The sequence below is a fragment of the Lemur catta genome, chromosome 7, assembly GCF_020740605.2.
Source record: "Lemur catta isolate mLemCat1 chromosome 7, mLemCat1.pri, whole genome shotgun sequence".
Taxonomy (NCBI): Eukaryota; Metazoa; Chordata; class Mammalia; order Primates; family Lemuridae; genus Lemur; species Lemur catta.
This window is the reverse complement of record NC_059134.1, coordinates 47,020,722-47,038,766: the sequence shown is the minus strand read 5'-3', so window position 1 is coordinate 47,038,766 and position 18,045 is coordinate 47,020,722. Positions and strand designations below refer to the sequence as shown.

The 18,045-nt window shown below is 41.9% G+C and overlaps 1 protein-coding gene across 1 annotated transcript in view; it reads right to left on the bottom strand.

The window, feature by feature from the left end:
- ME3 (malic enzyme 3) overlaps positions 1-18,045 on the bottom strand; it is a 189,263-nt gene that overhangs the window by 106,232 nt on the left and 64,986 nt on the right. The window contains exons 2-3 of the mRNA XM_045557175.1: positions 4,540-4,673; positions 1,847-1,996 (exon numbers count right to left, since the gene is read on the bottom strand). Coding sequence (XP_045413131.1) covers positions 1,847-1,996; positions 4,540-4,673 — 284 coding nt within the window. The remainder of the gene's footprint in view (positions 1-1,846; positions 1,997-4,539; positions 4,674-18,045) is intronic.

Here is an 18,045-nt window from a genome sequence, read left to right as displayed (position 1 = left end):
CAAAATAACGGAAAAAATTACTAACTCATAGTTTCTCAGTAAGGGCTAAGATCAATCAGTTCTCTTGCTAACAGGGACCCTCAAAGTTTTGTCTTCACAACATCTGAAAATTGCTGAGCAGACAGAAAGGAAATGCAAAATATTTCTATTTACAGTTGCCAGAAACTGCTTTTTAGAAGTTGCTTTTTACAGACTTGAAGAGTTCCTGAGTGGACAGCAGGGGTGTGAACTTCAGGCCTCAGTTCCTGACCAAAACCATATCTCAAGGGAAAGGCTGCTGACAAGATCTTTGATATCCCACAGCTGCTTCTGTTATCAGCCTGCCACTAAGAAAAAAAGAAAAAGCAGATACAGCAGTTTCATACCCTGCTAATTAATCCACAGCCACTTCTGTTATCAACTGACAACAATCACTATTTTTTTCTTTCTTTTTATCCCCATGAAACGGCAACCCATTTGGCCTCTGTGCGGACACCTTCTTTCTCTTTCTTTGGGTGCCACGCCATCTTTCTTCTCTCCTTTCTCCCTCTCTCTCCCTTTTCTCTATCTCTCTCTCCTTCTAAGAAAGTAAAATAAACTTTTTACCTTTACATATCCTAATCTCTGTGTGAGAAATCTTTCTCCACCCCTGTCATGAGTACCTAGTGAAATTTCCACTCTTACAGTGGCTGCTATGAGTCTCACAGATAGAAGTAACACCGCAAAGATGCTTTTGTGGATGGGAAATTTACATCTGTAGAGAATCTGCATTAATAAAGCCAGGTCTATCCTTTCCTTATCTAGAAAAGAATAACTGAGAGTCTGACACCTTTAAAGGTCTGAAAGGAAACATTTACCATCTGTTCTTTCTGACGGCTGCCACCTTCAAGGTTTCACTTACATAGCAAGACCACCTTTGCTAGCTACTCAAGCCTCTTTCTCTCTCCCTTCCCAAACCTATTTTTCTGCTTTCAAGACCCCATTCTTTAAAAACCTCTGTACTTCACTGAGGAGTTGAGTCTTCATTCTGAGTGTTCCCATGTATACATGTTAAAAATAAATTTGTAAACTTTTCCCTCCTATTAATCAATCTGCCTCATGTCAGTGATTTTTCAGTAAACCTTAAGGAGGCAAGAGCCTTTGCTCCCAACATTGCCTATTTACATATTCTAACACAGACTAGAACAATGTTCCATTACACACAATAAACCCAGGCAGCTCTTTTATCATTAGTGTTAGAACTATGCAATTATAATTATCAGACATCTTCCACCAAGGACCTCCCTTTAAAAAATATATATATTTTGAACTCATCATGAAAAAAACAAATGATTTTTTTTTTTTAAGAAAACTGCTCAAAATTCTTTGGCTCTGAAAGAAAATGCAGTGCCAAAATTTTGCCCAATAGAGTGACATTTTAAGTAGAATCTGAGTCAAGGCCAAAGGAAAGTATACTTGAGTCAGCAAAAAAATTCAGGTTTTGGTGTCCAACACTCCATTATTCGTTAGCCTGAATTGGCAGGAGAACTGTCAGCACTTTGGAGATGACCAGAGGAGGCCAGAAAGTGACAAGTAGATAATAAGAGAAAAACAATCTGAACTCTCTCTCAGGCCAACTCTGAACATGTTGGACATTTATTATTTGGAAGTAGAGACCATTCCCATTCAATATCCCCTTGCTAGCTACTCTTTCAGCTCATTTCTCTGCTGACCTATGGGGTCAGTTTCCTGACCACGTACTTAAAATCAAATGTCTCTTTGTTGGACCCAGTCAAGAATTAGCCTCCAGTCAACATGGGCAGCAAAAGGAACTTATTCCGCTGCATGAGACAGCCCCTCCCTCAGCCCTCACCCCACGTGGGCTCACCGGGGCCTGCGGAAGGTCAGGCCGTAGTGCTGACAGGCCAGCCCCACGGTCGGCGTGTACACGATCGGCATGAACTTCTCCACATCCGACGTCAGCACTCGGTAGAAGAGCTTCTCGTTTCGATCTTGAAGTGTCATGAGAATGATGTACCTTGGAAAGGGAGAGAAGCAGCAAGCTGATCACAGAGCCCCACATGAGGCAGTATGCAGGCCCTTGAGCCCCTGTGTAGAAAGGGCGGAGGCCCTGGACTCCCTGCTCCTGCTACAGGGGCACATTCATGGGCAAGTCACCCATCTGCCCTGAGCATGGGTTTCAACATCTATGAAATGTCCAGAAGAGGACCTGCTTTATGATGCTTATTATTATACATGGGTGGGTACCATTCTAAATATTTTACATTAACTCCTTTAAGACTTCCAATGGGCCGGGTGCGGTGGCTCACGCCTGTAATCCTAGCCCTCTGGGAGGCTGAGGCAGGTGGATCACTCGAGGTCAGGAGTTCGAGACCAGCCTGAGCGAGACCTCGTCTCTACTAAAAATAGAAATAAATTATCTGGACAACTAAAAATATATATAGAAAAAATTAGCCGGGCATGGTGGCACATGCCTGTAGTCCCAGCTACTCGGGAGGCTGAGGCAGAAGGATTGTTTAAGCCCAGGAGTTTGAGGTTGCTGTGAGCTAGGCTGATGCCACAGCACTCACTCTAGCCCGGGCAACAAAGTGAGACTCTGTCTCAAAAAAAAAAAAAAAAAAAAAAAAGACTTCCAATGATTTGTGAGGTAGGTACTGTAATTCTTGCTATTTTAGAGGCAAGGAGTCTAATGTTCAGAGAAATTAACTCATCCAAGGTCTCATGGCAAGTAAGGATTTGAACCTAGGCGGTCTGATTCTGGAATCTGTGCTCTCAACCACTGTGCAAGAGAGTTCATTATGTTACCATACGGACATTAATGAATGACAGTAGCATAGTAATACTTGGGGGTGGAGTAGGGTCAGGGAAAATACTGAGCATCTGGCCTTTCCTACCACCCAGGCTGCTTCCTGTCACAAGCAGAGTGCACAAGTGGCTGAGTAGCAAGTAATCTCAGGAGACATATTCCCAAATCTGTCTTTCGCCTGTTCCCTGAAGCCTGAAATCATTATTCCAGGAAAAGAACCTTCCATTCATACTCCTAAAAATGCAGAAACTGCTGCTGACAGGAAACCCAGAGGCTGAAATTCACAATGAGGTGTGACTGCTAATATCACAACCTCTCTGGATGACAGTTTGGGAGAGAGTACAGAGACACTTGAGGCCCTGGCATAGGGTGGGATGAAAGAGATGCTCTGGTAGGAGAGAAAAGCTGTTCTGTGGTGAAATGATCCCTGTGCATGGCATCAGGATCGTGGGTTGGAATCCCAGCTCTCCTGTTTACTAGCTATGTGACTTTGGGGAAGTCTTGTGACCCCTTCTCCACCAAAGGTGCTGGTCTAGAACTAAAGGCTGTATTCTGGAAGGTGTTTTTAAGGAGGATTTATACTCAGGAATAGCCAGGATCTCAACTCATTGCCAGTGTAAGGACTCCCTTCCCTACTTGCCATTTGTACACATCTCTTCCCAATTCTACATTCAGTTATGTCAAATTGGTAACCTGGGATCAGCCATGATGGGATTATTTACACTATGGATATTGGCAAATGCCATAAATTCTCTACCCCTCACTTCACACAGGGAATCAGTTATTAGACATTTTCCAGTGTGCCACTGCCCTTACCCAAAAGAAGCTGGGGAGCCTTCTTAGCATTTCCCCACGCACCTGCTGAAATGAGGGACTCCTAGAACGAGTGGGTCAAAGTAGTCAACACAGCATCAGAAGCAAGCTCTCTAGAGCTCCCCAGAATGGGCACATTCTGTTATCCCCGAGCCTAGAAGGTCTTACCAGGCATATAAGTGAGGCCCATCTAGCCAGAAAGAACTGAGGAAGGAAGGATTTTGGACTTTAACTTTTAGAACTTAATATTTTCAGGAAAAAGGATTTTACTTTGGATTTCAATTCTTCTTTATAAAAGTGACAAAAGACGAAGGTTCAGATTGTTCAAAGTTAGGGCATGTCCCATGTTGTTAGTTGAATTCATTGTGTAATTTCTGGTTTGCTCTTTAAGGCGGCTTGGCTAAACCCAATCTGAGTGGTATAAACAAGAGGGAGAGAATATTTAGCCTAGGCTGCAGCATGGCCTTGGAGCTAATGTGAGTAATAATCCTGTGAGTTTAGAACTTTGGGCCTAGGGGTGGGAGGATGGGCAGGAGCTTTGGTGTTCACTACTACTCAGAAGCAATAAATGATATGGGGGAAGCACAGGAGGATGCTTCTCCGTGAAATGCCCTCCCTGATCCCTATTGCTGTCTGCTGAAGTCTAATCAGTGCTTCGTGGGCCAACTCAGCCAGACCACTTCCCAGAGGACCTCTTAAATTCCACTGGTTAGAATTCAATTTCCCTTCTCAGTTCTCCCAGGACATGTTGACTGTGCCTCAGTCATAACAAGCCTTGCCTTTCAGGAAGACCATCACTCCTTCAGAAGGCAGGGTTGGGTCTGGGATCTCTCTGAGCTCTCAGCCTTTCCTGGCTGGACCCAGAAACGCCGCTGTAGACCACAGTAAACAGACAGCTCAGCCCAAGGATCGGGTAGAGAGAATAGACTTTAGGCACTGACTTGTCCAGGTCACTCTGCTGTCGCTCGTAGTATCTCATGATCCGGAGGAGCTGGACATCCTGGCTCAGGAAGCAGGGGGGGATTAGGCCGTGGATTCCAAGCTGCAGCCTTTCTTCAAGTGTAAAGGCCATGCCCTGGGAAGAACAGGAAATACACACACATAAATGGATATGTAGGACACCAAGGAACAGAAGGGGTACCATCCACAGACAGGCCAAAGTCGGTGTGACTCAGTAGAAAGGGCCCTGGACTCAAATCCCACCTCTGCTGTCTTAAGCAGGAAGGTAATCTTGTGCCAGTTACTTTGATGCTTCTGAGCTTCAGCTTCCTCACTAGAAAAACGGGAAAAATATCTATATCATCCATTTTTTGGTTTGTTTTTTAAAAAAATATTTTATTTTTAGAACAGTTTTAGTTTTATGGAAAAACTGACAAGATAGTACATAAAGTGCCTATATACCCCTTCACTCAGTTTCCCCAGTTATTAACATCTTACATTAGTATGGTACATTTGTTAGAGTCAATGAACCAATAGTGATCCATTATTATTAACTAAAGCCTGCAGTTTATTGAGATTTCTGAGTTAGTTTTTACGAATTTTTGTTTGTTTCAAGATCCCATCCAGGATCCCGCATTATGTTTAGTTGTCATTGTCTCCTTAGGCTCCTCTTGGCTCTGACAGTTTCTCATATTTCCTTTGTTTTTGATAACCTTGACAGTTCAGAGAATACTGGTCAGGTATTTTGTGTGTTATCTCCTTACTGGAATGTGTCCGATGTTCTCATGATTAGACTGTGGATATGGGTTTTTAGGAGGAAGATCACAGAGGTAAGGTGCCCTTTCCATTACATCAGATCAAGGCTACACACAATGAACATGGTTATCATTGTTGATACGGACCTTGGTCACCTTGATCAAAGGGAGTGCTTGTCTGGTTTCTCCACTGTAAAATTACTTCTGTTTTATAATAATTCTGCCAGGGAAATTTGTCTCTTTGCCATAATTTATTTGCTTATTTAATCATATATTTATATTAGAATGGACTCATAAGTATTTAGTTTATACTTTGGGTTATAATGCAGTACTGCTTTATTTATTTCGTTGCTCAAATTGCTCTAGCTTTGGCCATTGGGAGCTCTTTCAGTTGGCTCCTGTGTTCCTTTGACATATCCAATAACATAGTGGGTTTTTTGGAGCCATTCTTTACTTTCTAGCACTACATGATGATCCAGGTTCATCTCGTATAATATATCACACCTGCCTTGATCCTAGAATCAACCATCTCTTCAAGGAACCCTGATTCCTTTTTTGCAGCTTGGTGTTAGAAAGCAAGATCTGGGCACTACTTACTACTTGTGTTCTTTGCTACAGGGTTTCATGTTTTCAGTCCCTCTCAGCTGACACAGCAAGGAAGTACACGTGTGTATACTAAATTCTGTGCATAAACACGTATCTATAAATGTTTCTATATTTAACCATATGAACTTATATTAAGCTCAACATAGTTCATACTAGTGTCTCCAACTCTAATCAATTACCATATGGGTCATTTTAGCCCCATCACTTTTCTTATCTATAAATTTCCACTCCAACAGTAAGAAACTTGGCTCCTGCCATGTGCCATTTATTTACTTAATTTCTTAATTTCAGTGTACACATATAGCAGTATCAAAATTGTTAACCTGTACCACCATGGGAAACAACTTTATAAACTAGAGGACAGTGCTCTTGTGCAGTTCATTTTGTCTTTAGTCTTTAAACTCCACTCATTTCTAAAGTTACTTAAGTCAACACTTTTTCCCTCTACTCCCCTTGCTGAGATTGTTATAAACATTTGTTGTACAGTTAGATTCTCTCATCATAGTCTGCATTCCTTCCTGGGATCCCCTAACCTATTAAATAATTTTTTAAAAATCTGGAAATATTAAGGTTAATTCTCTGTGCTGGAAAGTTCTATAGGTTTTGACAAATGCATAATGTCATGCATCCACCATGACAATATCCTTTATTTTATTTTATTTTATTTTATTTATTTATTATTTTTGAGACAGAGCCTCACTGTCACCCTTGGTAGAGTGCAGTGGTGTCATCATGGCTCACTGTAACCTCAAACTCATGGGCTCAAGGGATCCTCCTGCCTCAACCTCCTGAGTAGCTGGGACTACAGGTGCGTGCCTCGATGCCTGGCTAATTTTTCTGTTTTAGTAGAGATGGGGTTTCACTCTTGCTCAGGCTGGTCTCAAACTCCTGACCTCAAGCAATCCTCTCACCTTGGCCTCCCAGAGTGCTAGGATTACAGGCATGAGCCACCGTGCCTGGCCCATCCACCATTACAGTATCATACAAAATAGTTTTACTGCACTAAAAATTCCATCGGCCTCACCTATTCATCCCACTTTGCTCCCCCAAATCTCTGGCAACCACTGATCTTTTTTACTGTCTCGCAGTTTACTGTTTCTAGAATGTCATGCAATTGGAATCATAAGGTATGTAGCTTTTTCAGACTGGCTTCTTTCACTTAGAAATATGCACTTAAGGTTCATTCATGTATTTTCATGTCTTGATAATTTATTTACTTATATCACTGAATAATATTCCATTATATATTTGTACCATTTTTTTTTCTCCACTGCCCATTGGTTTAATGGTTTTTCTCCATTTACTTTGGTTGCTTTGAGTTTTGGGTAATTATAAATAAAGTTATTATAAATATTCCTGTGCAAGTTTTTGTGTGGACATAAGTTTTTAAATCAGTTGGATAAATACATAGAAGAGCAATTGCTGGATCATATAGTAAGACTATGTTTATCTTTATAAGAAACTGCCAAACTGTTTTCTAAAGTGGCTGTACCATTTTGCATTCCTACTAGCAGCGAATGTACTAGCACTGAACGAATTGCTAGTTCCTGTTGCTCCACATCCTCTTCAGCAATTGGTATTGTTTCTGGATTTTAATTATTCCAGTAGATGTATGGCAGTATGTCATTATTGTTTTAATTTGCAATTCTCTATTGACATGATGTTGACCATTTTTTCATATGCTTATTTTCCAGCTGTATGTCTTCTTTGGTGAGGTATCTGTTGGAATATTTTGTCCATTTTAAAAATTGTTTCTTTAATTATTATTAAATTTTAAGAATTCTTTGATCAACACCTGCAATGCAATCACTATCAAAATTCTAATGGTCTTTTTTTGCAGAAATAGAAAAGCTGATTCTCAAATTGATATGGAATAGCAAGGGTTCCTAAACAGCAAAAACAATTTTTAAAAAGAAGATTTTGAAACTTACTACAAAGCTATAGTAATCAAAAAAGTGTAATACTGGCATAAGAACAGACATATAGATCAATGGAATAGAATCCATTGATCTATTGGAATGGAATAGAAATAAACTCATACATCTATGGCAAATTGACTTTTGACAAGTATTCCAAGTCTATTCAATGGGGAAAGAATAGTCTCTTCAAGAGATGGTGAAGTGACAACTAAATTTCTACATGCAAAAGAATGAAGTTGGACCCTTACCTCTCATTATGTACAAATATTAACTCAAAAAAAAAACCATAAAACTCTTAGAAGAAAACATAGGGGTAAATATTCGTGATCTTGGATTTGGCAGTGGATTCTTAGAAATGATACCAAAAGCACTAGCAACAAAAGAAAAAGTCAGATAAATTGATCTTCATCAAAATGAAAAACTTCTGTGCATCAAAGGACATTATCAAGAGTGTGAAAAGACAATTTACAGAGTGGGAAAAATATCTGGAAATCATATATCTGATAATGTTTTAATATCCAGAATAAAGAACTCCTACAACACAACAAAAAGAAATATAACCAATTAAAATATGGCAAAGGACATAAATAGACATTTCTCTAAGGAAGAAAATAGAAATAGCCAATAGCACATGAAAAGATGCTCAACACCATTAGTCAGTAGGGAAATGAAAATCAAAACCACGAGACATAGTGTATACCACTTCACACCCCCTAGGATGATGGTAGTTTAAGCCCCATCCCCCTCACACATACACACACAAACAAAACCTAGAACACAAATGCTGGTGAAGATGTGGAGAAATTTAAACCTTTGTATACTGCTGATGGGCAAGCAAAATATTGCAGCCTGTATAGAAAACAGTTTAGTGGCTCTCCAAAAAGCTAAACATAGAATTACCATATGATCCAGCAATTTCATTCTTAAATATAAACCCAAAGGAATTGAAATCAAAGACTTGAAAAAATACTTGTACCCCAATGTTCACTTCAGCATTATTCACCATAGCCAAAAGGTGGCAACAACCCAGGTGTCCATCAACGTATAAATGGACAAGCAAAATGCATATACATACAATGAAAATTTACTCAGCTATAAAAAAGAATGACGTTCTGATATGTGCTACTACATGGATGAACCTTGAAAATACTATGCTAGGTGAAATAAGCTAGACACAAAAGGACAAATATTGTATGATTCCACTTATATGAACTATCTAGCATAGGCAAATGCATAGCGACAGAAAGTAGATTAGAAGTTAGCAAGGGCTTAGGGCAGGAGGAGTAATGAGTTATTGTTTAATGGTTACAGAGTTTCTGTTTGGAGTGAAAAAAAGTTTTGAAAATGGAGAGTGGTGATGGTTGTATGACATTGTGAATGTACTTAATGCCATGTAACGGTACACTTAAAAATGGTTAAAATGGCAAAAATGGAAAATTTTGTGTTATATCTACTTTACAACTTAAAGAAATTACTAATGTAATATACCCAAAACTGTTGAATTATACAACTGTAAATTGGTGAATTTCATGGTATATGAATTATATCTCAATACAACTATTTTTTTAAAAGAGTTCTTCGCATGCTTTGGATACAAGCCCTTTAATGGATATGTGTTTTATAAACATTTCTCCTAGTCTGTGGCTTGTCTTTTCATTCTCTTGGCAGTGTCTTTCTCAGAACAGAATTTTCTAGTTGGAGCACTGGCAGAGAATTGGGGAATAAGCAGGATGTTATGAATCTGCTCCCTGACCTGGGTCACAGTTAAGCCCTATGGAGACAGCCTTTGCTGGTAGAAGTTGCAGCAACTGTTCTCATAAGAGACACTGTGAAGCTGGGGGCAGTGGCTCATGTCTGTAATCCTAGCACTCTGAGAGGCCAAGGTGGGAGGATTGCTTGAGCTCAGGAGTTCGAGACCAGCCTGAGCAAGAGTGAGACCCTGTCACAAGTAAAAATAGAATAAATTAGCTGGGCATGGTGGCGCGTGCCTGTAGTCCCAGCTACTCAGGAGGCTGAGGCAGGAAGATTGCTTGAGCCCAAGAGTTTGAGATTTCTGTGAGCTAGGCTGATGCCATGGCACTCTAGCCCAGGCAACAGACTGAGACTGTCTAAAAAATAAAAAAATAAGAGACACTGTGAGATACGGGGATACAAGCTGCCTTATCTTCATTCCAAGATGATACGGTACAACACATGGTGAGAAACAGGGACTTTTTCTGTGTAGAACTCTGGTGGCTGCCCTGGCACTGCTTAGAAGCCTCCAGAGACTTCCTCAGCATTGTCATGGAAGGCCCTGGCAAAGTGATAGTCCACAGTCCCTGAGTGGCTCCCTGGGTGGCAGTCATCAACAGAGAAGGGGCCAGGATCTCCAGGGGGGATTGTGTAGGTCTGTTGATGTGACCCCTGTTGTACTCAAGGCTGATGATACCTGGGGCAACTCGGTTACACCCGCTATTTGTGATGAGTCTCAAATAATGGAAGGTCCCTCCCCAAAGCGAAGAAGGCTGTGTGGAGGATGATAAGTGGGACCTCAGTTATGCTGTTGGCAGGGTAGCCTCCCCCATTCCCTAGGGCACGGGAAGCTACAAACGTAGGGAGCATCAGAGCTCCCCTCATTCCTCCACCAGCTATAAATAATCTCATCTACAACTACTACAAGCTCTTTGATAGGGAGCTACTAACCACAGGGAGATTCCAATCCATCCACTGACCACCCACACCTTAGAGTTGTTGCTGTCATCGGCTCTAATGAATACCCAATCTTACTCGATGCTTTCCTTACAACCACATTGTGAGGGGGGTTTTACAACTTCACTTTACAGATGAGAAGGTTAAGCAAGAGAGGTTACATGATGCTCCCGAAGTTGCACAGCTGTTGCTTGGTATTGTAGTGCTTTTTAAACCAGGATGAGTCTCATAATGCATAAGTACATTTGGTGTGATAATTTTTTTCCTGATGATTTTCTTTGACTAGCGGTAAGAGATAGAACCAAGGCTTGATCATAGGTTGTATTCTTGCCACTACATTATATATCCTTCCAAAACCTTGATGAGACTGACCTCAGAAAATGTGGGATGGGGGCAGGGGAAGAATGGAGAGAGAGGAGTGGAAAAAAAGAGATATAGAGGAAAAAAGTGAATAAAAGTTAGACTCCTTGGCTACTCCCAATTTCCTCTTTGGCTTTGTTTTGTACCTTGGGGATCTCTGAAACTATGAATAACTGGGCTCCTTTTGCTCTTTATAAAGTAATAAGAATTCAATTTATGAAAATCTGGAAGAATTGTTCCTCCTCCCAGAACTGCTGAAACTGTATGAAAGATCTGTCTTAAGATAGGCTCTACTCTGTTTGAAGTATGACTCACAGAGATTTCTCAAAGTACTCCACGCATAAAGTTCCAAAATTTTTCTTCATCAAAACCCACAGCCATCAGTTCATAAATCCCCTGTGTTGGTCACTAGCTTTGTGAGCAGAGAGCAACACTGAGGTCCCAGATCCTTTTGCAGGAAACCCCCTCGCCCTGGAGACTGGGCACTTTCACCAAACAGCATTAGGCAGAAAGACTCTGATCGCCTCTCCTTGGCCTGGGGGATCCCAGAGAGGCCCAGGCATTTAATTATGACATCATCTTTGTTAATGACTGCTGTGGCTTTTGATAACAATCCACCTCTCTCTACAAGGCAAAGTTCTAAGTGTTTCTCTTGGCTGACTGCCACCAACTTCTTTTGTACTTGAGGAAAAAGTATGACTGTTTAGCAACGGGTAATTTCAGGGATTTTAAAAAATTACTTCTTGAAGCTTCTTTTCATCTTGAAGCTAATGTTAAGGCAACCTCAGATTTACAAGTTTGCAAAGCAGAAAGGCAGGCACTTTTGCTGCACCCTGACCTCCAAAATAGGATGGGCACAAGATGATTCACTAGGGGTTGGGGGAAAAATATTAGAACTCACGAGTATATTTCTCTACAAAAGAAATAAACTTTGCTAATCAGAACTCAGGGTCTAGGTGTATATGTGTTAAAAATTTGTAAGGTATATCAGGAGTCCTAAGGTAAGAAGAGTAGGGATTGTACAACACGGAGGAGTTAACAATGAGGCTTTTATTCATTCTTAGGACTTTGAGAAATTACAGTTTCTGTGTGCCTAGCAAATAGAGTTACAGATTATATTATCTAGTTTCAACAAAACCCTCAAAATAGAACAAATGGCTTTTGAAAACTGGCTGACTCATAGTTATATTTCAACTTCATATTCTAGTGGAATTCAGCTAGGACACACTGGTAGGGACCAGTCGCTACTAGTTTGAAATGTTTCAGTTTTTACAGAGCCACTGCTCTGACCACTCCACCAGCCACATATGCCTGGCACTTGCTCCACCTTCTTCCAGGGAACCTTTGGACCTCCCTGAGATCCAGCAACCAATCGGTTAATGTCTGGCAAAGTAGAGGGCCTCAAGACCCTGCCCTAGCACTAAAAGCCTGTGGCAGTTTCAAGTGGTCAGTGTCTTTGCTGAATCAATTTTAATCCTTTAGCTATCACCCCTGGCTTTCCTATTTCTTCATCTTCCCTGAATGATCATCTCTGGCCCAGCCCCTGAACTCTACCGATGGGCTCAGCCCCGCCCAAGTTCCCAGGACAAAACTTCCTGGCATCAGAGGGAGGATATTTGAATAGATCCCACCATCAAATGGCAGGGCGCAAAGGCAGTAGCAAGCCCATGAGGTTGTGCCTCTGTCCCAGCTTCCTGCTGTTCAGAGGCTTCCCAGTGCCCTGTTCCTTATGGCTAAGCTTTTCTAAGAGTCAGTGTCCTTGTCCTGCTTGGTGACCTGCCTAGTGCCTCTGGACCCAGAGCCTTGCTGTGTGCTTGACAGTATCTTCTCATCCATTCAGCAAACCTCCATATCCTCCTTTGTGCCAGGCCCGCCATATTAGGCACTGGGGCGCTCTAATTGGAACAGGTCCTGGTCACTGTCCTCATGAGTCTCCTAGACGAGACGTGTGGGTTAACATACAATAGCAGTCCTGGTCCTCTGCCGTGGGTGGGCCACTTCTCCCACCTATAAAATGGAGTGCTGCCCATTTCATATGTTGTGGGATTAAATGAAATGATGCATGTAAAATGCTTAGCACAGATACTGGCACATAGGAAGTGCTCAGTGAACACCAGCTGTTCTCCTTATTACTGTTAGTATATTGTTCATGGGGCAGGGTGGCACAAGAGAGTTCATGAGCAGATGCTAGAGATGGGCCTCGAAGGGTGAGCAGGAGCTAATCTGGCAGAAGAGGCTGTAAGACAGGGGCTGAAGTGATGTCACCACATCCCAGTGTAACTGCTTGTCCTTGGGCTTGGGCACAGCACCTGCTTCTGCAGCCTGGTGCGTTCTCCCCAAGGCAAATGCATTCTGGCCGTCATGCTTTGACCCCCACCAGTGCCCTGCCCACCGTGCTCTGACACTGTCCCTCCCCCATTTTCTAATGCATCACGAGGCCTTCCCGGCCTCCCCTGTTTCACACAGCTCCCCCCTTCTCTCAGAGTCAGTGTGATACACTTTAGTGGGTGCAATGTGTTATCTATTTGATTTGTTGAGCATTAATTACTAGATAATAGACTCAGGGTGGTGGGGAAGTAGATACTTCGAAAAAGTTAACACAAGGCTATAGCACAATAACATTATCATCCATAATAGCAACAATTACCTTTCCTTGAGCACCCATTAGGTTGGGTTGGGCACTGAGACAGTCACTTTATCTTGTCCTCTCATCTAATCTTCACAGAGATCCCGACAGGAGGGTATTATGATTACTATCCCCATTTTGTGGCTTAGGAAACTGAAGCCAGAGGAGTAAGTAACTTGCCCAAGATCACATAGCAAACCAGTGGGAAAACCAGAAACAGAAGAACCCCAGGCCCAAATATCTACAGAGGTCTTACTCTTTCCTCTGAACTAATCAACAGCTCTGATACTTGAAAGATTTAAAAAGTCGCTGACTGAGTTGGCTTTTTTTGACTAGGGATGTGACTATTCTGCTTCTATGTATGGAGCTAGGTACCTTAGTGACTTCAGCTACTGCTGAGTGGTCCTCTGCATTTGCCTCAGGCTGGTCAGCCCATCTGCACACAGGTATAGATATGCCTGGACCTCTGAGCTTATGCACTTGGCCCATGGCACACACAGAGCCCTGGTTCCTCTCAACAGCATCATGACTGGAAGGAAGGATTAGCAGACACTGTGGAACAGCAAAGGTTTTCTGTTCCACACATCATTACGTCATGCCTTGAGCTGACTGCTCACATTATAACCAGCTTTCTCCATCAATCAACCGTAGCAGCCTAGAGAGTAGCATAGCTGGGCTAGAGCTGTGGGCAATTCGCTCTGAGACTGTACAATTAAAGCTGATGAGCTGTTAGGGGATCGGAAGGCATTCCCTCCTCCTTTTGCATATTACTTCATGACTCTATTTGTTTGGGATTTTTATGAGTTAGGTTGACGTGGATTCTGCTTGGAGACAGGAAGTAGGATAACTGAGGCTGCTGTTCCGTCACTGAACCCCAGGTTTACGAGGGCCCCTGAGCACACTCCTGGGATGGATATATGGGGGGTCTCGGAAACACAGCATAGGGAAGTCTCCTCAGTCACAGACCTGAGAATGGCCTTCCTCCCAGACATATTTCTGTGATCAGGTGCAAAATTACATTTCCCATTGCTGGGAAAGTGAAAAGAATCCTAATTTGTTAAAAAGTGAACTAATTTTTATACTCTACATTATTTACTCAAGTGTTTGTTAAAAATAAAATTCATTACACAAGTGGCTATACGCCTTGCCCAATATCTTTGCCAATGATAAAAATACTTTGCATATTTTTACTGCTTTATTGTTTCTAAGGTGCTCTCATATGGTTTATGTCATTTGATCTCAGACAGGGCTGGTGTTATTATACCCATTTATAGAAGAGGAAATTGAGGCTTAGATGGGTCAATGACATGTCAAGGGCATGTGGCTAATAAATGCCATGCAAAAGCATGTGAGAATAATGGCTATTTCAATTGCTTTGCCATTTGAAGACTAGTTTAGGCAAAGTTGTTGGATACAGACCAGCACGGAAGAAAAATGGAAGAATCTGCTTCTGAAATACTTGGCATCTTTAGGATTTTGTCCTCACCGAGCAAGGGGACAGAGGTGCATAGTTGGAAAGATTATGAATCACTCTCTTGGCAGAATTCCCTGTGGCAGTCTGAATGCTTCATGACCTTCTCTTCCCAAGAGACTATTATTTAAAATTTAAATAATATTGTTCTTGGCATCCTCATGGCCTAAAAACTCAGCTGAACCTCAACAGGGTAACGACAGAGGAAGGTTATGGGCAGGGGAGCAGCTGAGAACAGGGAAGCAGCTTCCTTCCTCCAGTAACACAACAGCACTTTGATGGGCCCAGCTTGGGAGGATTGGGTCAAAAAGTGAACTATGGCCAGAAGGAATAAAACAAACAGACATGCTTTGGGAGGGTCTCAGAATAGGCATTGTACATGCATGCCTGGTGCGTGCGGAGGAGTGGGCGGGGCTGCCAGAACTGGACGTGAGATGACCAAGGTCAAGCTCATCTGACAGGGCAATTGTCCAGCAGATGGCTGTTAACCTGTTTCAGCCCTGAAGTTAATCAAATTCTCATTCTCCTGGGCCTCTACCTCAGCTCTGCCACCTGACCAGGTGAACCAGGAAGGAAGTCATTTTGCCCTGGAGAAAGCTGACCACTGGGGTGCATGGGAGATCAGAGTGATCAGCCTCCCTCTCTGTCTTGACACCAGGAGGCAGGACTTCTGAAGTCTACAGCCAATTTTGGACCGAATTTGTAACAACTGTTTACACTTAACTGCTTTGTTAGGAGATCTGCAAAGCAGCTGTATTTTCTATGACAGTGGTTCCCAAACTGCTACTCATTAGGATCACGGCCCTAGAAGGCAGGCTATGAAAGTATCATCCCCATTTTGCAGACAAGAAATCTGATGCTAAGAGCGTTCAATGGTTTGCCTAAAATCATGGCCCTAGCAAGTTACAGAAATGAGGCTTGGATTTTGAGTTCCATTTCAACCTGTTGGCTTATTAATTCATTTACATTGTCATTCACTTAATAAGTATATTTTGAGTACCAGCCATGTACCAGGCACCAGATTTACTATGAGAGGCCATATATACATATATATGGCCCCTGCCTCCATAGAGTTTCAGTCTAGTGATCTATTCATTGGAACCAGTGTCCTTTACATCCCTTCATATTTCAGAATTCATTTGGAATTAGGCAGGCTGGTTTAGTGCCTGGCGGGCCCAGATGCTCAGCAGAATGGCACAGCAGTGTTTTTGCCGGGGTTTGGGTGTGCAGGTCCAGATCTGCCCATGAGACGCAGCGGACCACCGAGGAGGGCGGTGAAGTCTAGAAGGTGGTGTTCCTGGATTTGAATTGTGACTCTGCCCTGACCAGCTATGTGATCATGGACAACTTTCTTAACTTCTCTGATCCTCAGTTTCCTCAATGATGAACCAACGATAGTAATATCCAAACCCCCTCAGTGTGGTGTGCCTACCTAGTGGCACTCTGTAAACATAGCTGTGGCCAACTGGCCCCTCAGCAGGTGCAGAGCACTGCCAAGAACTCATGGACTCAAGAACCTTGTGCTCCTGAGAGGCACAGTAGCCTAGGGGTGCCCTTAGAGCTTCTGGTCCTGTTTATTCTTCCCTCTCTCATCTCTATTCTCAATCCATTCTATTCATTTTCCTTAGCACTCTCAGTTGGGGTACCATTTATTTGGAATTTAAGGATAGGTGCTCAATAAATTTTAACTGGTGATAGTGACCTAATGCAGATCTAAAATTAAAGAGAGAAACTCAAAGGGGACTGGGCTGAAAGTTAAAAGTTCAACTACTGGGAATGCTTTTTGAATGGCATTTCCACTTTTTATCAGATTTATATTAAAAGGAAGGGAAAGGACAATGTGGAACTGAAACCTTGTGAGTTTTACTTCTTAACCAGTCCTTTGCTGATATAACCAACAACAAGTTGTTTTCTTCATTCCCTCCTGAGATAGAATCTAATCCTTGCACTTAATGAAGCTGAGAGTGTTTTTAAAAAATTCTCATTTCATAAACATGATCTATATGTTTAGGAACTCTACATACCCAGTTGAATTGCTCTTTTCCATTCTTGATTTCTGGAAGGGTCACTGGAATTCCTGCAAGTGTGGCTCGGCTGTCCTAGATTGACATTGTCTACTCTGAAACAAGAGATGCTGACATTCACAGACTACTGCAGACCTCCCTTCAAATGCCTCGAAATAAATGTCTCCATGCCTGGGGCTATATTTAGTGTCATTTAGCTACCAGGCTCTTCTAAAATCTATATCCTGTGATAAGTAAAGTCAATATTTAAAGTCTCTTTTAAATTACCTACTAATAGCTTGTTCTACTTTAATGCTGATTGACTAAATACAACACTGAATGATTGATTGGGTCTTTATTGAATAGTCTGGAAATTTTAATTTGCTTTTATAGATGAATACTCAGTTTGTGGATTAGTCTATATTTTATAACTTAATAAAGGTACTAACACTATTACTTAAGTCTTACTATGAGACAGACTTGTGGTAGGTATAGAATGAACCAATGCGGTATTTCAATCTTCTCCTTCCACAATATCCCTATGAGACAGAAAACCCACCCAAGATTATCCAGTTCATAAGTTGTAGTGCTGGAATGTGAACCCAGGTCGTGTGTGCTGCTGAAGCTCATACTCATAATTACTATTTTACACAGGTTTTTAGGCATTGTTTCTTGGTTGGCTTTGAACGTTTTACAACAATTTTTGTCAGTCACATCAGAGATGCGGTTTGGTCAATCTACTAAAGTGCGTGTTTTCTGGTTGGTCTTATCCCACCATATACCTCAGCTCTTTACCTTTGATTCCTTCTCTAGAGGAAAAGGGAGACACATGTAGCAGCACTTAAATGTTCTCTTCCCAAAGGTGGGGGAATGACAAGATCTGGGAATTGAAATGAAATATTCTCCCCAGGAGAATAAAATATAGCAGTGTTTGTCAAAGTCAATCAAACTCTGGCTGTGAAATAGTAGGGAGTAGCCAACATTCTAAAAAATGACATAGGCTTGAGTAGAAAATAGCAGGTTCCATCACATTTAGTAAGGGGAAGTACTGTTTTGCATATGCACATGCATGTGTGGTAT